A 27500-nucleotide genomic window follows, 5' to 3' on the forward strand; every position below is an offset into this window, starting at 1 on the left:
TGCGTTGTGCTGTGATGTGGTGTGTTGTGCTGTGATGGGGTGTGTTATGCTGTGATGTGGTGTCGTGTTGTGTTGTGTGGTGTGATGTGGTGTGGTGTTGTGTTGTGTGGTGTGATGTGGTGTGGTGTTATGTGGTGTGATATGGTGTGGTGTTGTGTGATGTGGTGTTGTGTTGTGTGGTGTGGTGTTGTGTTGTGCGGCGTGATGTGGTGTTGTGTTGTGTTGTATCATTGGGGAAGGTACGTCGCACCGATTTTTCTCCTCCACCTGGAGGTGTGAATGGATATGTATGTGCCTGGCTTCGGTCAGGGGGAGGTTAAAGCGGGCGGAAGGAAGGAAGTGAGGACAGCACCGGAGTCCGCCATCCTCTTACTGAGCCATAGACACAGTGGATAGGAACTCACTGCTCCCTCCCCTACTGTCGTAAAATGCTTAGGGACCTTTAACTCTCTCCATACGAACGGCGAAAGAGACGACCTTAACAGCGTTTCACCCCAATTACCATCATCAAAATATTGCAAGCGGAACGTTCTTATACTGAAGACGTGAATGTTGACAAAGAATACCACAATTCTGACGACGGAAGCTAAAGGTTGGGTCATTCAGACACCCACTGGACACCCGAGGGGTCTGTGTAGAGGAGAAGAGAGGACTGGCCGTACTGAGTGAGTTAACCTGTAACCTTGGCATGTTTTGTCTTGGTGGAAGTTGTAGCTTCACAATTAAAGAGGTTTGTTTGGTTGTGAACTGATTTTGTTTTATCATTCTGACAGAATTCACTACTACCCCTTTGTGGTCGTAAAGAAGGCTGGGGGACCCTTTCACCTTAAAACCTTTAATCAATTAAACCATCGTACGCTTTTCAGAAACGGCACTGCTGGTGCCAGGCCCACCACCACCACCACCACCACCACCACTGCAGACCTTGTCAGCAGCAACAGCAGCAGCACGACTTCACCCCACCCCCACCCCCACCCTCACCCAGGCCCCACCTCCACCACCACCACCACCACCACCATCACCATCACTCCCCCTTTCACGACAACAAAAGCCATCAAGTTCCAGGGAAAGACTCTTAGTCTGGACCTGGACTCGGCCATCTCCCGCTTCTCTCAAGTGGTCAGCCAGCGACACGGTGGTGGTGGTAATGGTGGCAGCGGCGATAGTGGAAGTGGATGGGGAGGAGGAGGAGGAAGAGGGGGAGGAGGAAGAGGGGGAGGATTGAGCTCGTTGGGTTCTAAGAAAGAAGAGGAAGAGCCGGGGGCAGTAGAGGAGGAGGAGGAGGGGAAGAAGGAGGGGCGGATGGAGGCCTTGATGACGTCATCTCTGGACCTGCGAAGTAAGATCGCCAGCGCTAGCGCCCAACTGAGCAGCGCCGTTTCTTCGTCTTCCGGTAAGTAGATGAATTCATGTTTCAGTGACGGGCGCGATTCCCGAGTGGTTAAAGCGTTGGACTTTTAATTTGAGGGTCCAGCGATCGAATCTCGGTAACGGCGCCTGATTGGTAAAGGGTGGAGATTTTTTCCGATATCCCAGAACACCATAATGTGCAGACCTGCTTAGTGCCTGAACCCCGTTCGTGCGTATACGCAATCAGAAGATCAAATACGCATGTACAAGCTCCTGTAATCCATGTCAGCGTTCGGTGGGTTATGGAGACAAGTACATACGAAGCATGCACTCCCCTCCTCACCAACCCCCCCCTAAAAAACAACAACAAAAAAACATAGTATTGCTGCCTGCATGGCGGGGTAAAAACGGTCATACACGTAAAAGCCCACTCGTGTACGTACGAGTGAACGTGTGAGGTGCAGCCCACCAACGAAGAAGGAGAAGAAGAAGATGGTGATAGTTTCTTGCTGTCAGTAGTAGACAAGGTTCCATCGAAAAGAGATACTTACCAAGGTGCTGTCATCATCCACTTGCTCTTTTGCCTGTTGTCCCAGTCGTTCTTGAAGCTCTCTCATCTTCTCCTGTGTCTACGTGAGTTTTAGTTGTTTCTCAAGAAGGCGCAGCTCCGTTCGGATAAATCCATATACGCTACACCGCATCTGTTAAGCAGATGCTTGGCCAGCAGCACAAAGCCAACGCTGTTATTCGGGCCTTGGGTGCATGCATGTATATATTTGTGTGCCTCTCAGAGTGGATTTCTTCCGCAGAATTTTGCCAAAATGACAACCTTCTTGTTGCCGTGGGTTCTTTTTTTTTTCTTCAGTGCGCCAGGTGCGTGCTGTACACGGGACCGGGGTTTATCATTTCATCTAAATGGCCAGACACTCGGTTTGATTTTGCAAGTCAAAACTTGAGAGAACAGGTGCTACCGGGACTCGAACCCAGACCCTCTCGGACACGGTCGGCAGATAAGCATCTTAACCATTCTGCCACCTCCACAATCTTATTACTAGTATTGATACTATAGCACCTTTGACCAAACTCTAAGTGCTTTACGAAGACGTAGTCGATTGCCAGAATATTATACCATTGTTTGAAAACAACAGTAGGAGCAACAGCAACAACCATGACAATAACAATAACGACAGCAGCAACAACAATAACACCAACACTAGTAACATCAACGGTACCTAATACAGCAGCAACGACAACAGCAATAACAACAACAGCAACAACAGCTGTAGCAACGACACCACCACCATCAGCAACAGCAAAGACAACAGTGACTGCAAGAACAAGAACAATAACAACTTCCTTCCATCCTGAATCCGTTTCGTTCGTTCTAAAGCAGCAGCAGCAACAAGAAAAACAACAGTAGCATTAAGAACAGCAGCAGCAACAACAAAAACAACAGTAGCATTAAGAACAGCAGCAGCAACAACAAAAACAACAGTAGCATTAAGAACAGCAGCAGCAACAACAAAAACAACAGTAGCATTAAGAACAGCAGCAGCAACAAGAAAAACAACAGTAGCATTAAGAACAGCAGCAGCAACAAGAAAACAGTAGCATTAAGAACAGCAGCAGCAACAACAAAAACAACAGTAGCATTAAGAACAGCAGCAGCAACAACAAAAACAACAGTAGCATTAAGAACAGCAACAGCAACAACAAAAACAACAGTGGCATTAAGAACAGCAGCAGCAACAACAAAAACAACAGTAGCATTAAGAACAACAACAACAGCAACAACAACATTTTGGCTTCTTTTTCATTTTTTGTGCCCATCCCAGAGGTGCAATATTGTTTTAAACAAGATGACTGGAAAGAACTGAATTTTTACTATTTTTATGCCAAATTAGGTGTCAACTGACAAAGTATTTGCAGAGAAAATGGCAATGTTAAAGTTTACCACGGACACACACACGCGCGCGCGCGCGCGCTCACACACACACAGTCACACACACACACTCACACACACACACAACCGAACACCAGGTTAAAACATAGACTCACTTTGTTTACACAAGTGATTCAAAAACAATACGACACAATCAACATCAACAACAACACCGTTAACAATAGCAACAAGAACGATGACAACAACAACACGACATCATTCGTGATAATAATAACAACAACAACAGCAACAACACCATCAGCTATTTCCTCCCTTCCTTCCCTTCCTTACTCCCTCCCTAATTTCCCTCTCTTCCTCCTCTCCTCTCCTCCCTCCCCTTCCTTTCTTCACTCTTCTCTCCCTTCTCTCCTCCCTTCCTTCCTTCCTTCTTTCTTTCCTTCTCTTCCTTCTCTCCTCCCTTCCTCCCCTTCCTTTCTTCACTCTTCTCTCCCTTCTCTCCTCCCTTCTTTCCTTCCTTCCTTCTTTCCTTCTCTTCCTCCTCTCCTCCCTCCCTCCCCTTCCTTTCTTCACTCTTCCCTTCCTTCCCTCCTCCCTTCCTTCTTTCCTTCTCTTCCTTCTTTACTTCTCTTCCTTCCTCCCTTCCTTCTTCCTTCCTTCCCTCATTCCTTCCTTCCTCTTCCTCCTTCCCTCCCTTCCTTCCTTCCTTCCTTCTTTTCCTCTCTTCCTTCCTCCCTCCCTTCCCTTTCTTTCTCTTTCTCTTTCCCTCCCTCCCTCTCTCCCTCCCATTCCTTCCTTCCTCCTTCCCTTCCTTCCTTCCTCCTTTTCCTCCCTTCCTCCCTTCCCTTTCTTCTCTTTCTCCTTCCCTCCCTCCCTCTCTCCCTCCCATTCCTTCCTTCCTTCTTTCCTTCCTTCCTTCCTTCCCTTTCTTCTCTTTCTCCTTCCCTCCCTCCCTCTCTCCCTCCCATTCCTTCCTTCCTCCTTTTCCTTCCTTCCTCCCTTCCCTTTCTTCTCTTTCTCCTTCCCTCCCTCCCTCTCTCCCTCCCATTCCTTCCTTCCTTCCCTTCCTCCTTCCCTCCCCTTCCTTTATTCACTCTTCCCTCCCTTCCCTCCTCCCTTCTCTCCCTCCTTCCTTCCTTCCTTCCTTCCTGCCTAACGTCCTGTCGTTCCTCCCACAACAGCAGCAGCACGGATGCTGACAGCGGACAGTAGTTCAGCACCCACCAACACGCTGAGCGAGAACAACAACAACAACAACAACACCAACAACACCAACAGCAGCAGCAGCAGCAGCAACAGTAGACCAGTTCCAAGCATGTTCTCCAGAAGCAGCAACATCAGCAGCAACAGCGGCAGCATTGGTAGCGGTGGTGGTGGTGCCAGTGGTCAGCCCCTGAAGAAAACCGCCACAGGTAGTGCTGGGGCATCATCCTCTGCCCATGGTTCTACTTCTTCTTCTCCTTCTTCTTCGACTTCTACTGCTGTTGCTACTACTGCGATGGTGGGTACTTTCTAGTGTGTGTGTGTGTTGGGGGTGAAATGGTATGTGTGTAGGGGGTGAGGACGGGGGGTAGGTTGATTGATATGTGGGGGGCGGGGGGGGGGGGGGGCGATTGATCGGTGTGTGTGTGTGTAAGTGTGTGTGTGTGTGTGTGTGCGTGCGGGTGCGTGTAAGTGTGTCTGTGTGTACGTGTAAGTGTCTGTGTGTGCGTGTAAGTTTGTATGTGGGGGGAGGGGGTAGGTACAAGGTGTGGATTGATGTGTGTGTGTGTGTGTGTGCGTGCTTGCGCGCGCGTGTGTATTTCTGTGTGTATGTGTGTGTGTGTGCTTGCGCGTGCTTGTGTGTATCTGTGTGTATGTGTGCGTGTGTATGTGTGTGTGGAGTGAGTGAGCAAGTGAGTGACTTGAATTTTTATATCATACTTACAAGGAGCTTTTTGCCATTAGGTTTGATCGTCATTTTTGTTAGCCTATGGCTGGTCATTATCTTTTTGTTTCTTTTCTTTTGATTATCGTTGTATTTACTTTGTTGTTATTGGTTGTGGTGGTGTTGGTGTTCATCGTCTTCTCCTCCCTTCATTATAGTGGAGTGATGGCCTAGAGGTAACGCGTCCGCCTAGGAAGCGAGAGAATCTGAGCGCGCTGGTTCGAATCACGGCTCAGCTCCCCCTCCACTAGACCTTGGGTGGTGGTCTGGACGCTAGTCATTCGGATGAGACGATAAACCGAGGTCCCGCGTGCAGCATATACTTGGCGCACGTCAAAGAACCCACGGCAGCAAAAGGGTTGTTCCTGGCAAAATTCTGTTGAAAAATCCACTTCGATAGGAAAAAAACAAAACAAAAAAAACTGCACGCAGGAAAAAAAAAAGGGGGTGTGGGGGTGGCGCTGTAGTGTAGCGACGCACTCTCCCTGGGGAGAGCAGCCCGAATTTTTCACGCAGAGAAAAATCTGTTGTGATAAAAAGAAATAGAAACACAAATACAAATTATCACAATGTGTCTTACACAGAAGATGAAAAAGAAGCAGAAGGAAGAAGAGGAGGAGGACGAAGAGACAAAGGACGTGGGAGGCTTCGTGATGGACGTGCAGTACCGAGCACCCACCAAGACCACCTCCACCAGCCGCCATAACACCAACACCAACACCAGCAGCAGCAGCGGTGGCAGTGGCAGTGGCGGCGGTGGCGTGAGTGGGCGGCGTGGCGTTGGCGGCCGTCCTGACCGTTTGAGGTCATCTGGCTACTCTGCGTCCAGCTCCGCGCTGTCTGGTGAGACTTTATGATGATGATGATGATGATGATCATTATCATCCTCTTCCTCTTCCTCATTATTATTATAATCATTATTATTATTATCGTCGTCGTCGTCATCATCATCATCATCATTATCATCATCATCACCATCATCATTATAGATTTTTATTATCATCATCATCGTTATCATCATCATTATTATTCTTATTCTTGTTGTTGTTATACTACTACTACTACTACTACTAATATTATTAATTATTATTATTATTATTATCAGAATCATCATCTTCTTCTTCTTCTTCGTCTTCATCATCTTCATCTTCATCATCATCATCATCTTCTTCTTCTTGGAACTATTGCAAACTGTAAAGCGCTTAGAGATAATCCATTTAGCTAGGTAATAATAATAATAATAATAATAATATTTTATTTTTATATAGTGCTATAATACAAGCATAAGCAAGCTCTAAGCGCTTTACAATCCAAAACCTAAAGTGAAACAAGAAAGCATATAAAAAGTAGCAGAAACATAAAACAGAATCATTAATATTATAAAAACACAATGCATAAAACATACTATCAATACTACAACTGTTACACCCCAACACTCACACTAACACACACGCACAGACACACACATGATTAAACGGCTGAGATGACAGCAATTTTCACTTAAAATACATACATTTAAAAAGGAACATATTGTAATCTGCATGCCACAGATTTTGTACAAATTGTAAAATAAAATTTTGGGTAGAAAAGGTAAAAGGGGTAAAAATTGGGTCATTCTCCCTTTCGAACCACACCACCACCATCCATCTACCCACCCCCATTCTCTCTACTCTCCCATCACAAACACTCACATTGCCATGGGCCTGGGACAACAGCACTATTTGAGTTATGGCAAGTATGTTTTTAAAGAGATAAGTTTTAAGATTTGCTTTAAAGGTAAATAGATGAGTTGTTTGTCTGACAGCAATAGGCAGAGAATTCCAGATTGCTGGGCCGAAGACGGAGTTAAGGAAGTATCGGGGAACAATTAGCTGGGAGGAATCAAGAGATCTCAATGTTCTGTTTGGCAAGTACGGGTTAATGCAAGGACAGAGTGTGTGCGACCGGATAAGTAGGAATGAAACCATTGCAGAACAGTACCATTGAGTCCGAACACAGCACACAACCTTCTGACCATAATGGTCTATCGTGTCAAATGCTGCAGAAAGGTCCAGCACTGACAGAATGGATACCTTGCCTGCATCAGATGCTAGCAACAGTCATTGACCACACGTAATAAGGCCGTTTCCGTGCTGTGTCCCCTTCTGTACGCTGACTGAAATGGCTCCAGGAGACTGTGCATCTCAAGGTGTTTCATACGCTTGCCAAGCACAATACGTTCTAAAACTTTAGACAGAAATGGGAGGTTTGATACTGGTCTATAGTTTTTCAGGTTTTCGGGATCAAGACTAGCTTTCTTCAAAATGGGACACACCAAGGCATGCTTGAAGGACTGTGGGACAACACCTGAGGTCAAGGATATATTCATGATATTGGTTATAGTTTGTAGTAATTCTTCTAAACATTTGTAAAATATATAATGTGGGATAGGATCGAGACTGCATGATTTCTTTGGCATCTTGAGGATGACATCTTTGACCTGTTCCTTGGTGACTGTCTGGAATGTAGTGAACTGTGTTCCATTAAAAGTATCAGATTCGCCAAAATCAGTAGGAGAAACGAAGCTACTTCTAGTCATCTCTATTTTAGTAGTGAAATAATCAATAAATTTATCTTCTCCATCATCATCATCATCATCGTCATCGTCATCCTAACACTTGTTCTTTCCACCAGCCACGGCTCCAGCCGAGAGAGGAGGAAGTCTCAGCAAGAACAGTAGCAGCAGCAGCAGCAGCGGATCCCAGCAGAGAACGAAGCAGGGTGGAAAGAGTCCCTCAGGGCAGAGGCAAGGGGGCGCCACTGCATCATTCCCTGCCCCTCCCTTCATCCTCCTCCTCCCCCTCCTCATCCACCGTCTCGTCCACGTACGCCACTTCCCAAGGTCACGGACCCATCACCACTACCACTACCGCCCCCAGCAGCACCAAGTTCAAGGACGCTGTTGCCCACAGCGAGGCTGGCAGGGGTCAGGGTTCACTGCGGGCGGTACTTGATGGTGGTGGTGCAGGTGGTCAGGATAGTGGGTGAGTGATGTTTGTGATGTTTATTATTATTATTTTTTTATAATTTATATTATTATTATTATTTATTTATTTATTATTTATTTATTTATTTATGTATTTATTTTTTGTACGCTTATAGTTGACTTCATCAAGTTTTTGCGCCTTATACATATTATTATTAGTAGTAGTAGTTCTTTTTTTATGTATTTATCTTTTCTTCTTTTTTTTTCTTTTTTTCTTTTTTTTCCTCTCCTCAAGGCCTGACTAAGCGCGTTGGGTTACGCTGCTGATCAGGCATCTGCTTGGCAGATGTGGTGTAGCGTATATGGATGTGTCCGAACACAGTGACGCCTCCTTGAGCTACTGAAACTGAAACTGTGAGAGAGAGCGAGAGAGAGAGAGAGAGAGTGTGTGTGTGTGTTGTGTCATTGTCTATTTCTCTGTGTGCCTATATCAAGCAGCCGTATATGATTAACAATGACAATGATATTTGCAGACGCAAAAGGCATCCGGCCATGTGAGTTTTGTGTCAGCTTTGTAACATATCTGTGATTGGGGTTGAGTTCAGTTTTACAATGGAATGTCCCAAGTATGATCAACTGCGAAAAAAGGTATGTGCCCTAAAAAAAAAAAAAAAGTCTCCGAAATCGGTTTTTAATTTTTGTGATATTATGTTCAAAAGAGGGGGATGGGGAAGGGGGGGGGGGATCAGTCATTTTAACTGTAAGTTACCCTCATAGAATTTGCAAATGTTATCAAGATACGTAACTGGGCTTAAAAAACGTTTGTATTTTCTCCACTTTTATGTGACACTGTTGTGCCTTTGGAAATGTTCGGTCTGGGCATGAAATTATTTTGCAAAAGTCCTCGATACTCTTCCAACAGCAGGGAAAGGATGATTATTAAAACTTGAAAATATGAAAACTTGTGTGAGCGGTCAGTGTGGGTGGATAGGGGAACTGTGCAGGTGGCACGGCGCAGGAAGGAACACTATATCATTAATTAAAGCGTGTACAGACTGCTAATGTGTGTACATGTTTCCCTACCCTTTCTCTCGTGAACTGTGAAGGTAGCATGTGCGGGAAGGAACGATATTCATTATATTGTATTTCCTTTTTGATATTGTATTTCTCTCTCTTTTTTTTTTTTAGTCACAACAGATTTTTCTGTGTGAAATTCGGGCTGCTCTCCCCAGGGAGAGCGCGTCGCTACACTACAGCGCCATCCATTTTTTTGTATTTTTCCTGCGTGCAGTTTTATTTGTTTTTTTTCCTATCAAAGTGGGTTTTTCTTCAGAATTTTGCCAGGAACAACCTTTTTATTGCCGTGGGTTCTTTTGCGTGCGCTAAATGCATGCTGCGCATGGGACCTCGGTTTATCGTCTCATCCGAATGACTAGCGTCCAGACCACCACTCAAGGTCTAGTGGAGGGGGAGAAAATATCAGCGGTTGAGAATACCAAATTCTCTCGCTTCCTAGGCGGACGCGTTACCTCTAGGCCATCACTTTAGTTTTGACGTGTACGGACTGCGAATGTGTGTACATATTTTCCTATCCTTTCTCTCCGTCCCTCCCCCGTCCCTCCACCATCATCCCTACCCCCACACCGGCCTCAGGGAAGCGGAGAGAAGGAAGACCACGGCATCACCACCGCTTCCACCCTCCACCCACCACCACCAAACATCCCGTCTCGCGCCTTCCTCTTCCAGGGAAGCGGCAGGTCAGAGGTCAGGTCCGCCAGCGGGTGACTCTGATTCGCTCAGCGAGGAGGAGTTATCCCTCACTGCCTTGGTCAGTGTGTGTGTGTGTGTGTGTGTGTGTGTGTGTTTGATTTTATTTTTCATATGTCTGTGTGTGTGTGTGTGTGTGTGTGTTCGATTTTGTTTTATATATGTGTGTGTGTGTGTGTGCGTGTGTGTTTGATTTTGATTTTGATGTGTGTGGTTGGTTGGTTGGTTAGTTGTTGTTGTTGTTGTTATTGTTGTGTGTGTGTGTGCGCGTGCATGCGTGCGTGCGTGTGTGTGTGTGTGTGTGTGTGTGATTTTGATTTTCATGACACTTTCTCCCAAAGAGCGAGAAGTAGAGGACAGAGACTGGATGGCACTTGAACCGTATGTTCTGCTGTGTTGTTTTCTTCTGTCCCCCCCACAGCCCCCACCCCACCCCCACCCCCCCACCCCCCACCCCTTCCACCCATCCCCTCGGTCGGACATATCCTCCGAGGAAGTGGGAAGAGAAGAGGGACACTGGAAGATAGTTGAATTTTATGTTCTGTACTTCCACCTCCTCCCCCCCCCCCCCACGCTCCCTCCCCCCAACTCTAAGGCTTTCCCCACGGGGCGGACATATCCTCCCAGGGAGCGGAAAGAGAAGCGGAGGATCGGTTGGTACCTGAGCTGTGTGTCCTGCTATGTCCTCTAACACCCCAGCCCCCACCCCCGCACCCCCAGGCCCCCACACACACACTCCCCCACACCTCAGGTTTTCCCCACGGGGCGGACATATCCTCCGAGCGAGCGTGAAGGAGAGGAGAAGAGAGACTGAAAGGTACTTGAACTGTGTGTCCTGTTCTGTTCTGCTCTGCTCCGCACTTCAGGCTTTCCCCATGGCGGACACATCCTTTCAAGGAGGCGGGACCGGGGCTGGGGCCGGGGATCGGTCCTGGTCGCCGGCGGCCTTCGAGCGGCAGATGGCGGCGGAGATGGCCCGCTTGGAAGGCCTGGAGGACTCCATCCGGCGACTGTCCACGGCCCAGAGGTCCCGGGCTCTGGCTCTGGCTCACAAGGAAACGGCGTCCGTGGCCCAGGTCTTGAAGGTCGGTCAGCTGGTGGTGTCTGTGTGATGGTGGGAGTTGGGGTGGGTGGGAGTGGGGGGTGGGGTGGAGCGATACTTGTTTGTTAGTGGAAGGAAGGTGGCAGAATGGTTAAGACGCTTATCTGCCAGTACAGTGCACATGAGGGGTCTTCTTCTTCTTCTTCTGCGTTCACTCGTATGTACACGAGTGGGCTACCACGTGTATGACCATTTTTACCCCGCCATGTAGGCAGCCATACTCCGTTTTCGGGGGTGTGCATGCTGGGTATGTTCTTGTTTCCATAACCCACCGAACGCTGACATGGATTACAGGATCTTTAACGTGCGTATTTGATCTTCTGCTTGCATATACACACTAAGGGGGTTCAGGCACTAAGCAGGTCTGCACGTATGTTGACCTTGGGGATCGTAAAAATCTCCACCCTTTACCCACCAGGCGCCGTCACCGTGATTCGAACCCGGGACCCTCAGATTGACAGTCCAACGCTTTAACCACTCGGCTATCGCGCCCGTCCACATGAGGGGTCTGGGTTCCATTCCCGCTCTCGTCCTTTCTTTCTTCTCCCAACGTTAATTTTTGACTGGAAAACCCAACAGAACGTGTCGTCATTCATTCATGCCGATGAGACGATAAACTGAAGTCTCGTGTGCAGCACGCACTTGACGCATTGAAAACGAAACCCACGGCGACACAAAATGTTATCCTCTGGCTAAATTCTTGAGAAGAAACCCACACTCAAAGGTATACAAGTATATATATATATATATATATATATATAGATAGATAGATATATATAGATATATATATACATATACACAATAACAATTGCTTGCACTCCAGGCCTGACCTAGCGTGTTGGGTTATGATTGTTGGTCAGGCTTCTGCTTGGCAGGTATGGCGTAGCGCATGTGGATTTTGTTCTTGAGAAACTGAAATTTTGCAACTGAAACTGTTTCCTTTCGTTAGTTAGTTAGTTAGTTACTTGTTGTTGGTTGGTTCGCAAAGTGATTCGGGTCCGTTTTGATTTCGGCTGACAGTGGCCGTGTCTTAAGGGTCAGTGTGAGGGTTATTTATTTAGCTGTTTACTCGCTTACGTATGTATGTATGTATGTGTGTATGTATGTGTGTGTTTGCGTGTGTGTGTGTGTGTGTGTGTGTGTGTGTGTGTGTGTGTGCGTGCACGCGCGGGCGTTTGAGTGTGTTTATATATATATATATATATATATATATGTCTATATATGTCTATGTGTGTGTGTGTGTGTGTGTGTCTGTGAGCGCACGTGTGTGTTTATATATATATATATATATATATATATATATATATATGATATGTGTGTGTGTGTGTGTGTGTGTGTGTATGTGTGTGTGTACAGATAGATAGATATAGATAAATGTATAGATATATGTGTTCAATTTCATTTAATGTCTGTCCACTTTAACTGATATTAGACATGAAAAAAATGGAGATATATATATATGTGTGTGTGTATGCGTGCGCGCGCGCGTGTGAGTGTGTGTATGTGTGTGTGTTTGCACGCGTACGTCTGTGTGTGTGTTGTGTGTGTGTGTGTGTACGTGTGTGTGAATGTGTTTATATACGTGTGTGTGTGTGTGCTGGCGCTGTATCGTACGACGCACACACAGGCAGGCCAGGAGGCTCACAGCGCAGAGCTGAGGTCCCTACAGCAGCAGGTGCAGGAGGAGCGCCTGGCTTCGGCACAGCAGCTTCAGCAGCTCAGTGCTTCCCACGGTCAGTGTGCTGATTAACCACAAAAAAAGATGAAATATTTAATGTTTTAGTGTTAGATAAAATTATAGTTACAATTACTTTTTTGGTTTTTTTGGTTTTGAAGTTGACAAAGACGGGCACAATAGCCGAGTGGTTAAAGCGTTGGACTGTCAATCTGAGGGTCCCGGGTTCGAATCACGGTGACGGCGCCTGGTGGGTAAAGGGTGGAGATTTTTCCGATCTCAACATGTGTGCAGACCTGCTAGTGCCTGAACCCCCTTCGTGTGTATATGCAAGCAGAATATCAAATACGCACGTTAAAGATCCTGTAATCCATGTCAGCGTTCGGTGGGTTATAGAAACAAGAACATACCCAGCATGCACACCCCCGAAAACGGAGTATGGCTGCCTACATGGCGGGGTAAAAACGGTCATACACGTAAAAGCCCACTCGTGTGCATACGAGTGAACGCAGAAGAAGAAGAAGAAGAAGAATTTGACAAAAAAGAGATATTAGTGATCGCAACAAGTAGGTTATTTGATATAGTACCATAGACGTGTCAGAAGAAGAATTTGACAAAAAAGAGATATTAGTGATCGCAACAAGTAGGTTATTTGATATAGTACCATAGACGTGTCAGAATAATCATGACTGCAGTCATCGTCTTGGCTTGCTTACTCTGCTCATCTTTGTGGACGCTGCAAAAAAAAAAAAAAAAAAAAAAAACCTCTCCCTTTTCTTACCAGCCTGTTGTGTTGGTTTATCACCTATCTATCTATCTGTCTATCTTCTATCCATCTATTTCACATTTCTTCGTCCTGTATCTACACATTCTAATGAGCACTTTTTTAAAGAAAAGCTCAGAATAAGAAAAAAACACAAAAACGAAACAGAACCATCCAGATAATCAACAATTAAAGCATGCAGCTGGGTGGTAAAGGATTATGTACAATCTGAGGTAGAATAGCATTGCATTTTAGCTGTATGGGTGGTAAAGGGTTATATACAATCTGAGGTAGAATAGCATTGCATTTTAGCTGCATATGCAGTTGTTTGTGGAGATTGTCTCAGCAGCTCTTAAATGATTCGAGCTGTTTTTGAGCGGCGTCCTTAACACTGCAGTGGAGATATCATGACTGTTCATATATATATATATATATATATATATATATATATATATATATATATGTGTGTGTGTGTGTGTGTGTGTGTGTGTGTGTGTGACGAGCGTTCTCCTGAGTGAATATTGATGATGACATTGTATAACTATGCAAAACGGGACATTTAAATTGTCATTTGGTGAGAGAGAGAGAGGTTGGTTGGTTTGTTAATGTATTTGTAAACTCAGTTCAGTATTTAAGTTTTAGGATTCGATAAGAATTGGGATTGTGTTTGTGTGTGAGTATGTGTGTATGTGTGTGTGTGTGCGCGCGCGCGCTTGTAAATGTTTATATGTACATTTGCATGTATGTGTGCGTGTTTGCGTATGTGAGTGTGTATCTGTGTTTATGTGTATTTGCGTGCGTGTGTATGCATGTGTGTGTGTGTGTGTGTGTGTGTGCGTGCGCGTGCGTGCGTGGATGCTTGTGTTTACACGCTATCGCGCGCGCAACAGGCACACAGTTGACGGAGCAGAGGGAAAATCATAGTCCCGATAACAACAGCAACAACAACAACGCCAACACTGGGAGCAGCTCTGCAGACGACCACCACCCCGATCCACCACCGCGGGTAGCTGCACCCGGGAACCCCGCCACCCCACCGTCTTCTCTGTCCACGGCAGGGTAGGTGCCATCGTTAGGCTGACCTCAGTCCACACACACAGCTCAACAACACTCGGCTGTTACCAGAGACTGACAAAAAGCTTACACAGTTGAGGCCAACAGCAAAAATGATAGCTGTATGATCAGTGAATAGTAAAGAGCGGTAACTCTCTCCATTCACAAGGTGCACAACTTCTAGTCAGTACTGCTTACGCTACCGATTCAGCTAGCACATAGGTAAATATCATCAGGTATGATCAATGGTTTCTCCAGTGCAGGGGCAGTTCATTTACAGCCTAGTCGTTGTTGGGTTTTTTGGGGTTTTTTTGTTTGTTTGTTTTTTTGGTTTTTTTTGGGGGGGGGGAGGGGGGTTGGTGTGGTTTTTGACTCACTTGTGTAAACAAAGTGAGTCTATGTTTTAACCCGGTGTTCGGTTGTCTCTGTGTGTGTGTGTGTGTGTGTGTGTCTGTGTGTCCGTGGTAAACTTTAACATTGACATTTTCTCTGCAAATACTTTGTCAGTTGACACCAAATTAGGCTTAAAGATAGGAAAAATTCAGTTCTTTCCAGTCATCTTGTTTAAAGCAATATTGCACCTCTGGGATGGGCACAAAAAATAAATAATGAAGCCTAATTATATGCAAACTGCATTTACTGTTATATTTATATTTTTTGTATTCTCTAAACTTGGCACTTTGATCTGATATTCTGACCCAACAATAAGGGCAGTCATATTTTTTGTTCAAACAGGAACTTCTTTTGCTAAGCATGGAAGTTTTATTTATTTTGCAAACGTTTTGGTGCGGATAGTAAAAAAGGGAAATTACTCTGTAATTAATGCTAGGGGACTTAATTTGCTTTAAACTGATCTTTCTCATCTTAAACATTACATTTTGAAATTATACTCAATACATAAAAAGCTTGTGTGTTTTACTCTCAGTCACAAGTGAGTCTTGAAGGCCTTGCCTCTCTTGTTTTTTATGAAGGACTATGACTCTCAAACTAGGAGGCAAAGATCAGTTGCACTGGCTTTCTGTGTGCTGGAGCCTTGGCTTTTAGGACTTATCCCATTGCCGACTTTCGCGCAGTCCTCTTGGCCTCGAGAGTGGGGATGTAACCTGGACAAGACACTCTCCACTTCTGATCAACTTCTTCTCGCCCAGATAGTTTCGGCGGGACAGTATTTGTATTTGTATTTCCTTTTATCACAACAGACTTCTCTGTGTGAAATTCGGGCTGCTCTCCCCACGGAGAGCGCGTCGCTAGGCTACAGCGCCACCCATTTTTTTTTTTTTGTATTTTTTCCTGCCTGCAGTTTTATTTGTTTTTCCTATCGCAGTGGATTTTTCTACAGAATTTTGCCAGGAACAACCCTTTTGTTGCTGTGGGTTCTTTTACGTGCGCTAAGTGCATGCTGCACACGAGACCTCGGTTTATCGTCTCATCCGAATGACTAGCGTCCAGACCACCACTCAAGGTCTAGTGGAGGGGGAGAAAATATCGGCGGCTGAGCCGTGATTCGAACCAGCGCGCTCAGATTCTCTCGCTTCCTAGGCGGACGCGTCACCTCTAGGCCATCACTCCATAAAGGCCAACTAGCACTAAGAGCCAGTGCGGTAGTTCTTGTCTCCCAGTTTGCGAATTATTCGTCCTTAATAATAATGATAATAATGGATACTTATATAGCACACTATCCAGAAATCTGCTCTAGGTGCTTTACAAAAACGCTTTGTTAACATAAAACATTACATCTATGTTACATACACACACCAAAATGTGACTACACACACACACACACACACACACACACACACACACACACACACACACTGCATACATACATTTTAACAATACATGTGTATCTAACAACTACCCTAACACATACGCACACATAGGCAGGCACAAACTTACATAAATTCACGCACACACAATACACATTCATATACATGCATGTAGTCATGTACACATACATATGTATACATATGTATACACACATAGTCATTGCCTCCACTGCTGTTGTGATGGTCACAGCAGGACACGGATGTTACACATACAAAGCTCCCACAAGCACATAACGATGACAGGGATCATCATCGCTTTTTTCTTTTTCTTTTTTTTTTTTCCTTTTTTTGGGGGTCTCATTTGTTTCTTTGTATTGACCTATGTGATTTCATTATGTGTTGTTGTCAGAAATTAGAACAAAGAAAGAAACAAGCAACAACAATAACTTAAAAAAAACCCCAAAAAAACCCCAACAACAACACTAGTTTGGTTACTTCAATTAATGTCCACACAATTGCTTGCTTTACTTACTTTATTAATGTCCACTTTAAGTTAATCTTGTGTTCAACCAATTTTTGTGTACAATTCGGGCTGCTCTCTCTCTCTCTCTCTCTCTCTCTCTCTCTCTCTCTCTGTGTGTGTGTGTGTGTGTGTGTGTGTGTGTGTGTATCTCCCTCTGTCTCTCTCTCTCTCCACCTCTCCCTCCTCTCTTTCTCTCTTTCTCTCTCTCCCTCTTTCTCTCTATCTCTCTCCCTCTTTCTGTCTCTCTCCCTCCCCCCCCTCTCTCTCTCTCTACACACACACACACACACACACACACACACACACACACACACACACACACAACAACAACAACAACAACAACAACAACAACAACAACAACAACAACAATTCATTTCAGAACTCCACAGATTAAAAAAACAAAAATGGGGCCAGTGCTTTATTCAGGCTGTAACTCTGAGGGCGCAGTAGCATTGTGCACAAGAATGTGAGTGTGGGAGTGGGGGGGGGGGGGGGTGAGGGTTGTGCAGGTGGGGTAGCAAGTACATGTGCATACATACTTGAGCACTAGCAAGTATGCTGTATGTTTGCACATAGCGAGAGGTGAAGAGGGAGGGGGCAGAGGGTACGTGTGGATAATGTCTTCGTACTTGTTGTTTGTGGAGGAGGAGGAATTTTGTTTAATGTCCCGTCATACATATCGGTGATTGAAGACATTTTGTTAAGGTATATATGAATACATCTGAGTATTATCGGTTAGAAGGGGTGGGAGATGTGGATGAATGGAGGGTTGGGAGAAACTGGGCAAATGAGGGTAAAAATGTGGGTGAAATTTGGAAGAAAAAAAACAACAACTCTAAATACAGTTACAGGAAATTACTTAAAGGACTTCGTAAAAGAGAAGTCGTTAAACTGACAAGCGAAACAACTGAATTGTGTCTTTACATGCTTGCAAAAGGATTTTTTTTTTTTTTTTTTTTTTTTTGCAACTTATTCTTCTACGAGGACATAATAGGATCTGAAGTCTGAAGTCTGGTTCCCTGTCGGCAGAAACTCCAGACTTGTGCGGACCTTCCCTGGTCTCAGTGACACGGAGACCCACCTCACCACCACCACCCCCCTCAACACCACCACCACCACCACCACCACCACGGCGGTTTCACCTCTGCCAGGTAAAGCTGTTGGAGTTTGAGGCTTACAGTACAGTACAGTAAAGTACAGTGCAACAGAACAATTTACATTGCAGTACAGTAAAGTACAGTACAACAGAATATTTTACAGCACAGTACAACATAATATTTTACAGTACAGTACAGTACCGTGCAGTACAGTACAACATGATATTTTACAGTACAGTACAGTACAACAGAATATTTTACAGTACAGTGCATTTAAGTACAGTGCAACACAATATTTTACAGTACAGTACAGAACAGTACAATGCAACACAGCACAGTACAACATAATATTTTACAGTACAGTGCATTTAAGTACAGTGCAACACAATATTTTACAGTACAGTACAGAACAGTACAGTGCAACACAGCACAGTACAACATAATATTTTACAGTGCAGTACAGTACAGTACAACAGAATATTTTACAGTACAGTGCATTTAAGTACAGTGCAACACAATATTTTACAGTACAGTACAGAACAGTACAATGCAACACAGCACAGTACAACATAATATTTTACACTGCAGTACGGTAGAACAGAACGGTACAGTAGAAAAAAAATATTTTACAATACAGTACAGTACAACAGCATAGTTTACAGTACATTACAGTAAAGTACAGAACAACATAATATTTTACAGAACAGAACAGAATATTACAGTGCAGTACAGTACAATACAGTAGAATATTTCGACGGGTGCAATAGCTGAATGGTTAAAGCGTTGGACTGTCAATCTGAGGGACCTGGTTTCAAATCACGGTGACGGCGCCTGGTGGGTAAAGGGTGGAGATTTTTACGATCACCCAGGTCAACATATGTGCAGACCAGCTAGTGCCTGAACCCCCTTCGTGTGTAGACGCAAGCAGAAGATCAAACACGCACGTTAAAGATCCTGTAATCCATGTCAGCGTTCGGTGGGTTATGGAAACAAGAACATACCCAGCATGCACGCCCCCGAAAGCGGAGTATGGCTGCCTACATGGCGGAGTAAAAACGGTCATACACGTAAAAGCCCACTCGTGTGCATACGAGTGAACGTGGGAGCTGCAGCCCACGAACGAAGAAGAAGAAGAAGAAGTAGAATATTTCACAGTATATGACATTTCAGTGCAGTACAGTATAGGACATCAAGACAGTGCAACAAGATACTGTACAGTGGAGTACTGCAGAGTGCAGTACAGCACAGTACATAACCGTGTTGCGTAGTACAGTGTTCAATATAGCAAAACAACGTACAATACAATACAGTACACTGCAGTTTCAGTTTCCGAAGGAGGCGTCACCGCTTTCGGACAAATCCATACACGCTACACCACATCTGCCAGGCAGATGCCTGACCAGCAGCATAACCCAACGCGCTTAGTCAGGCCTTGAGTGCGTGCATATGAATATTTGTCTGTCTGTCAGAGTGGCAATGCACTCTTGAATTAATCTTTTTTTTTCTTTTTTTTAAATTATATTATTATTATTTAGTTAGTTAGTTATTTAGCAAGTTATTTATTTATATATTTATCTTATTTTATTTTATTTTGTACGCTTATAGTTGTCATCATCAAGTTTTTGCGCCTTATACATAGTATTAGTAGTAGTAGTTCTTTTTTTTTTTTTCCTCAAGACCTGACTAAGCGCGTTGGGTTACGCTGCTGGTCAGGCATCTGCTTGGCAGTTGTGGTGTAGCGTATATGGATTTGTCCGAACGCAGTGACGCCTCCTTGAGCTACTGAAACTGAACTGAATATCAGAATGGATTTCTCCTATAAAAAAAAAAAAAAAAAAAAAATTGACAGAGGACAACACTTTCGTTGCTGTGAGTTCTTTTACAGTGCGCCAAGTGCGTGCTGCACTGCCGGACCTCGGTTTGTCGTCTCATCCGAATGACTACACGCCGCGTTTGATTTTTCCAATGTCAAATGTGAGAGAAAGGGCGAGACCGGGATTCGAACCCTGACCCTCACTGACAGACAAGCATCAACCATTGTACCACCCTCCTCCCTACAACACAACACAACGCAACGCAGCGCAACGCAACGCAACAGAACGCAACACAACCCAACAGGTTTACATCTTGATTAATCCGACTGGAAATTGTTATCCGTCCATCCACAGGCTCACTCCATTGTTCGTTTATTCATTTATTTATTCATTTATTTGTTCATTCGTTTATTTCTTTATTCTTGCATATATATATATACTCATTCATTTATTTGTTTATTTATTTATTTATTCATTATTGTAATTATTATCATAGTTATTATCATAATCTTCTCATAATTTATAATAAATGCTGTGCTTCTGTTCATAGTTCCCACCCACACACCTCCACACCCCCTCCCCCATTCCCTCCTTGCCTGTCTGTCTGTCTGTTTGTCTATCCGTTGGTGCATCCATGCACTCTTGAATTAATCATATTACGATTATCTTTCCTTTCAGGAAATTCGCTCAGAGCTCACAATACCGGCCTCAACCACAACCACTCCAACGTTAACGCCGCATCTGCATCACCGCCAACTACCCAGTACACCACCAACAGTGACACTCCCCTGCACACCTTCACCACCGACATCGTCCGCAACATCATGCGCGAGGAGGAGATGCGCGCGCAGCAACAGGAAGCCCTCCTGCGCCTGCGCGCCAAGGCGGTGCAGGAGAGGACGCAGGCGCAGCTGTCCCTGCTACAGCAAGAGCGGCAGGAGCTGCTGGTACAGGTCTCCGCTGTTACTACAGGGAAAGGTGGGGCAAAGGGCAAGGCAGGGTCTGCTCTGTCGGGGACGCCGACCGAGGCCACTTTGCAGCAGCAGCAGCAGCGTGTGCGGCTTCTGGAGGAGAGGGAGAGGAGCATACTGGTGGAGGAACAGGAGCATCAGGTTTGTGTTTGGGTGTTTGGGCATTGATCTAAAGATACATGGATAGCTCATTGGCCAGGAAAGCTGAAGCCAACTGGACGACATTTTGTTACTCGTATCCGGCCGTCAGTCCCTTGAGAAGTCGTCTGCTAACTGGTGGAAGTTTCTGGACTGTAACTGTGTTATCTTCGATGAAATCGTGTTATGCTTGCCCCCACGACATGCGAAATGTTGTGCCTTGAAAACAGTGTAGTGACACGTAACGCAAACTTGCAGTGGAGGCACAAACACAGGAATGTCAGCTTTACAAACGCCGCGAGCAAGTGAAAGCTTGCCGTGAAGCCAGCTGAGCGCTCGGCTACATATATGAAGTTACCGCTTCGCGCTGTACTGACAGAGAATCAAAATGGCTGATTGAATACTTCAGCTGGCTTCAGTTAGCAAAGGGGTGCAAAGAAGGCATGCGCTATCCATCTAATTTTTGAACAGTGGTGTTTAGGGAGGGACGCTGGGAGGGGTGGGGGGGGATAGGGAGTAGGGGTGCGGGGTGTGTGGGGGATATATGTGTGGGTGGGGATGGGGTGGATGAGGTGTTTAGGTTTGTTTTAGTTGTTGTTGTTGTCGGTGGTGGTGGTGTATTGTTGGTGTTGGAACTGGTGATGCTTTGTTTTTGGTTTGGGTGTGGCGATTTTTTCAGTGTGGTGTTTTGCTGGTGTTGTTGTTTGGTGTTTCGTTGGTGTTTTGCTGGTGTTGTTGTTTGGTGTTTTACTGGTGTTGTTGTTTGGTGTTTTGTTGTTTGGTGTGTTGTTGTTTGGTGGTTTGCTGGTGTTGTTATTTGGTGGTTTGCTGGTGTTGTTGTTTGGAGTCGCTGGTGTTGTTATTTGGTGGTTTGCTGGTGTTGTTATTTGGAGTTTTGCTGGTGTTGTTTGGTGGTTTGCTGGTGTTGTTATTTGGAGTTTTGCTGGTGTTGTTTGGTGGTTTGCTGGTGTTGTTATTTGGAGTTTTGCTGGTGTTGTTTGGTGGTTTGCTGGTGTTGTTATTTGGTGTGGTTTTTTTGGTGGTGTTTGGTGTATTGCTGGTGTTTTGCTGGTGTTGTTTGGTGTTTCGCTGGTTGTTGTTTGGTGTTTTGCTGGTGGTGTTATTTGGTGTTTCGCTGTTGTTGTTATTTGGTGTTTTGCTGGTGTTGTTTGGTGGTTTGCTGGTGTTGTTTGGTGGTTTGCTGGTGTTGTTATTTGGTGTGGGTTTTTTTGGTGGTGTTTGGTGTATTGCTGGTGTTTTGCTGGTGTTGTTTGGTGTTTCGCTGGTGTTGTTATTTGGTGTTTTGCTGGTGGTGTTGTTTGGTGTTTTGTTGGTGGTGTTGTTTGGTGTTTTTCTGGTGGTGTTGTTTGGTGTTTTATTGGTGGTGTTGTTTGGTGTTTTGTTGGTGGTGTTGTTTGGTGTTTTGCTGGTGGTGTTGTTGTTTTTTTTTTGTTTTGTTTTGTTTTTTTGCTGGTGGTGTTGTTTGGTGTTTTGCTGGTTGTTGTTTGGTGTTTTATTGGTGGTGTTGTTTGGTGTTTTGCTGGTTGTTGTTTGGTGTTTTATTGGTGGTGTTGTTTGGTGTTTTGCTGGTTGTTGTTTGGTGTTTTATTGGTGGTGTTGTTTGGTGTTTTGCTGGTGGTGTTATTTGGTGTTTCGCTGTTGTTGTTATTTGGTGTTTTGCTGGTGTTGTTTGGTGTTTTATTGGTGGTGTTGTTTGGTGTTTTATTGGTGGTGTTGTTTGGTGTTTCGCTGGTGTTGTTGTTTTGTGTTTTGCTGGTGGTGTTGTTTGGTGGTTTGCTAGTGGTGTTGTTTGGTGTTTTATTGGTGGTGTTGTTTGGTGTTTTATTGGTGGTGTTGTTTGGTGTTTCGCTGGTGGTGTTGTTTGGTGTTTTGCTGGTGGTGTTGTTTGGTGTTTATTGGTGGTGTTGTTTGGTGTTTTATTGGTGGTGTTGTTTGGTGTTTTGCTGGTGTTGTTGTTTGGTGTTTTGTTGGTGTTGTTGTTTGGTGTTTTGCTGGTGTTGTTGTTTGGTGTTTCGTTGGTGTTGTTGTTTGGTGTTTTGCTGGTGTTGTTGTTTGGTGGTTTGTTGTTTGGTGTTTTGTTGTTTGGTGGTTTGCTGGTGTTGTTATTTGGCGGTTTGCTGGTGTTGTTGTTTGGTGTTTTGTTGTTTGGTGGTTTGCTGGTGTTGTTATTTGGCGGTTTGCTGGTGTTGTTGTTTGGAGTTTTGTTGGTGGTGTTGTTTGGTGTTTTATTGGTGGTGGTGTTTGGTGTTTCGCTGGTGTTGTTATTTGGTGTTTTGCTGGTGGTGTTTGGTGTTTTATTGGTGGTGGTGTTTTGTGTTTTGCTGGTGGTGTTGTTTGGTGTTTTGCTGGTGGTGTTGTTTGGTGTTTTGCTGGTGGTGTTGTTTGGTGTTTTGCTGGTGGTGTTGTTTGGTGTTTTGCTGGTGGTGTTGTTTGGTGTTTTGCTGGTGGTGTTGTTTGGTGTTTTATTGGTGGTGTTGTTTGGTGTTTCGCTTGTGTTGTTATTTGGCGGTTTGCTGGTGTTGTTGTTTGGAGTTTTATTGGTGGTGGTGTTTGGTGTTTCGCTGGTGTTGTTATTTGGTGTTTTGCTGGTGCTGTTTTTTGGTGTTTTATTGGTGGTGTTGTTTGGTGTTTTATTGGTGGTGTTGTTTGGTGTTTTGCTGGTGCTGTTTTTTGGTGTTTTATTGGTGCTGTTTTTTGGTGTTTTATTGGTGGTGTTGTTTGGTGTTTTGCTGGTGCTGTTGTTTGGTGTTTTGCTGGTGGTGGTGTTTGGTGTTTTTCTGGTGGTGTTGTTTTGTGTTTTGCTGGTGGTGTTGTTTGGTGTTTCGCTGGTGGTGTTGTTTGGTGTTTTGCTGGTGTTGTTGTTTGGTGTTTTCTTGGTGGTGTTGTTTGGTGTTTCGCTGTGCTGTTGTTTGGTATTTTGCTGGTGTTTTGCTGGTTTTGTTGTTTGGTGTTCTGCTGGTGTTGTTGTTTGGTGTTTTGCTGGTGTTGTTGTTTGGTGTTTTGCTGGTGTTTGTATCGGTGGTGTTGTTGTTTGGTTTGGGTTGGTTGTGGTGGTGTTTTTCTTTTGTATCTGTTTATTTTGTTTTGTTTGTTTGTGTGCGTGTCTGTGTCTGTGTCTGTGTGTGGTATTTTGGTATTGGTGGTATTTTATTTATGTAGGTGGCGTTGGTGGTGTATTTGCTTGATATAATATTTTGTGCAAATGTATATGCGAAACGTGTGCATGGATGCGTGCGAACGGCGGTGTGTACGCGCGCGCGCGTGCGTGTGTGTGTGTGTGTGTGTGTGCACGTGCAGGCGGAGATAGCGAGGATGTTCCGGTCCGAAGAGCTGGCCAGGGAGCACCGGAACAGCCTCCTGAAGCAACACGAACAGATCGCCCAGATGCAGAAAGAGGTCAGGTGGCTCACTCTTTCTCATCTCGCCTGTCTGTCTGTCTGTCTATCTGTCTACATGTCTGTCTGCATCTGTCTGTCTGTCTGCATCTGTCTGTCTGTATGTATCTGCTTGTCGTTCTGTCTGTCTGTCTGCCTGCCTGTCTGTCTGTATGTCTGTCTGCTTGTATCTGCCTGTCTATCTTTCTGTCTGCCTGTGTCTGTCTGTATCTGTCTGTCTGTCTGTATCTGTCTGTCTGTATGTATCTGCCTGTCTGATTGTCTGTCTGTCTCTATTTGTCTATCTATCTGTCTGTCTGTCTATCTGTCTGCCTGTATCTGTCTGTCTGTCTGTATCTGCCTGTCTCTGCCCGTCTGTCTGTCTCTCTGTCTACATGCCTGCTTATCTGTCTCCTTCTCTGTCTACCTGTCTGTCAGTCTTCATGCCTGCCTGACTGTCTGTCTGTCTACCTGTCTGCCTATCTGTCTATCTGCCTGTCTGTCTGTCTGTATCTGTCTCTTTGTCTGTCTGTCTGCCCGTCTGGCTGTGTCTATCTGTCTGTCTGTCTGTCTACTTGCATGCCTGTCTGCCTGCCTGTCTGTCTGTCATTCTGACTGCCTGTCTGTCTGTCTGTCTGTATCTGCCTGCCTACCTGTCTGTCTCTGATTGCTCAAACAATGCATAACCCAATTACAACGCCCCCCACCCCCACCCCAACCCCCTAAAGACAGTCCCCACTCTCCCGCCCTCCCCTCCACACAACAACTTGTTGTTTATGACGTTCGTGTCTGTTCACGCGCACACAAGGAGGAAGTTGGCAGAATGGTTCATCCGTGAGGGTCCGTGAGGGTGTGGGTTCGATTCCCGCTCTCGCCCCTTTTTTTCCACAAAGTTTGACTGGAAAATCAAGCTGAGTGTCGGATGAGACGGTGAACCGGTGGTACCATGTAGCAGAACGCACTGGGCGCGCTGAAAAAAAAAGCCATGCCAACAAGAGAGTGTTCTCCTCTGACAAAAGAACCCATGCCAACAAGAGAGTGTTCTCCTCTGACAAAAGAACCCATGTCAACAAGAGAGTGTTCTCCTCTGACAAAAGAACCCATGTCAACAAGAGAGTGTTCTCCTCTGACAAAAGAACCCATGCCAACAAGAGAGTGTTCTCCTCTGACAAAAGAACCCATGTCCACAAAGACTGTTCATCTCTGACAAAAGAACCCATGTCTACAAAGACTGTTCATCTCTGACAAAAGAACACATGCCAACAAAGAGTGTTCATCTCTGACAAAAGAACCCATGCCAACAAGAGAGTGTTCATCTCTGACAAAAGAACCCATGTCCACAAAGACTGTTCATCTCTGACAAAAGAACCCATGTCTACAAAGACTGTTCATCTCTGACAAAAGAACCCATGTCAACAAGAGAGTGTTCTCCTCTGACAAAAAGAACTCCTGCCAACAAGAGAGGGTTCATCTCTGAAAAAAGAACCCCATGCCAACAAAGAGTGTTCATCTCTGACAAAAGAACCCATGTCCACAAAGACTGTTCATCTCTGACAAAAGAACCCATGTCAAGAAAGAGTGTTCATCTCTGACAAAAGAACCCATGTCAACAAAGATTGTTCATCTCTGACAAAAGAACCCATGCCAACAAGAGAGTGTTCATCTCTGACTAAAGAACCCATGTCAACAAAGACTGTTCATCTCTGACAAAAGAAACCATGTCAACAAAGACTGTTCATCTCTGACAAAAGAACCCATGCCAACAAGAGAGTGTTCATCTCTGACTAAAGAACCCATGTCAACAAAGACTGTTCATCTCTGACAAAAGAACCCATGTCAACAAAGACTGTTCATCTCTGACAAAAGAACCCATGTCAACAAAGACTGTTCATCTCTGACAAAAGAACCCATGTCAACTAGAGAGTGTTCATCTCTGACAAAAGAACCCATGCCAACAAGACAGTGTTCATCTCTGACAAAAGACCCCATGCCAACAAGACAGTGTTCTCCTCTGACAAAAGAACCCATGTCAACAAAGACTGTTCATCTCTGACAAAAGAACACATGTCAACAAGAGAGTGTTCTCCTCTGACAAAAGAACCCATACCAACAAGAGAGTGTTCTCCTCTGACAAAAGAACCCATGCCAACAAGAGAGTGTTCATCTCTGACAAAAGAACCCATGTCAACAAAGACTGTTCATCTCTGACAAAAGAACCCATGTCAACAAAGACTGTTATGTCAACAAAGATTGTTCATCTCTGACAAAAGAACCCATGTCAAGAAAGAGTGTTCATCTCTGACAAAAGAACCCATGTCAAGAAGGAGTGTTCATCTCTGACAAAAGAACCCATGTCAACAAAGATTGTTCATCTCTGACAAAAGAACCCATGTCAACAAAGACTGTTATGTCAACAAAGATTGTTCATCTCTGACAAAAGAACCCATGCCAACAAAGAGTGTTCATCTCTGACAAAAGAACACATGTCAAAAAGAGAGTGTTCTCCTCTGACAAAAGAACCCATGCCAACAAAGACTGTTCATCTCTGACAAAAGAACCCATGCCAACAAGAGACTGTTCATCTCTGACAAAAGAACCCATGCCAACAAGAGAGTGTTCTCCTCTGACAAAAGAACCCATGTCAACAAAGACTGTTCATCTCTGACATAAGAACCCATGCCAACAAGAGAGTGTTCTCCTCTGACAAAAGAACCCATGTCAACAAAGACTGTTCATCTCTGACAAAAGAACCCATGCCAACAAGAGAGTGTTCTCCTCTGACAAAAGAACCCATGTCAACAAAGACTGTTCATCTCTGACATAAGAACCCATGTCAACAAAGACTGTTCATGTCTGACAAAAGAACCCATGCCAACAAAGACTGTTCATCTCTGACAAAAGAACCCATGCCAACAAAGACTGTTCATCTCTGACAAAAGAACCCATGCCAACAAAGACTGTTCATCTCTGACAAAAGAACCCACGCCAACAAAGAGTATTCTCCTCTGACAAAAGAACCCACGCCAACAAAGAGTATTCTCCTCTGACAAAACTCTTTAGAAGAAACCCACTCTGATGGGTACACAAATATATATAATGCACACACCCAAGCCCTGACTAAGCGCACGTTGGGTTAATTAAAATGCTGGTCAGGCATCTGCCTGTAGCTAAATGTGGGTGTGGCGTATTATGGCATTGTCCAAACGTAGTGACGCCTCTTTGAGAAAATGAAGCAGAAGATCAAATACGCACGTTAAAGATCCTGTAATCCATGTCAGCGTTCGGTGGGTTATG

At 44.8% G+C, this 27500-nt stretch overlaps 1 protein-coding gene across 1 annotated transcript in view; it reads left to right on the plus strand.

The window, feature by feature from the left end:
* LOC143275724 (uncharacterized) overlaps positions 1–20841 on the plus strand; it is a 30001-nt gene extending 9160 nt beyond the window's left edge. The window contains exons 4-13 of the mRNA XM_076579999.1: positions 867–1119; positions 5762–6020; positions 7851–7970; positions 8059–8200; positions 9796–9970; positions 10776–10994; positions 12639–12744; positions 14340–14508; positions 17821–17849; positions 20381–20841. Coding sequence (XP_076436114.1) covers positions 867–1119; positions 5762–6020; positions 7851–7970; positions 8059–8200; positions 9796–9970; positions 10776–10994; positions 12639–12744; positions 14340–14508; positions 17821–17849; positions 20381–20841 — 1933 coding nt within the window. The remainder of the gene's footprint in view (positions 1–866; positions 1120–5761; positions 6021–7850; positions 7971–8058; positions 8201–9795; positions 9971–10775; positions 10995–12638; positions 12745–14339; positions 14509–17820; positions 17850–20380) is intronic.
* The last annotated feature ends 6659 nt before the right edge of the window (positions 20842–27500 follow it).

This window comes from Babylonia areolata, chromosome 31, assembly GCF_041734735.1.
Source record: "Babylonia areolata isolate BAREFJ2019XMU chromosome 31, ASM4173473v1, whole genome shotgun sequence".
Taxonomy (NCBI): domain Eukaryota; kingdom Metazoa; phylum Mollusca; class Gastropoda; order Neogastropoda; family Buccinidae; genus Babylonia; species Babylonia areolata.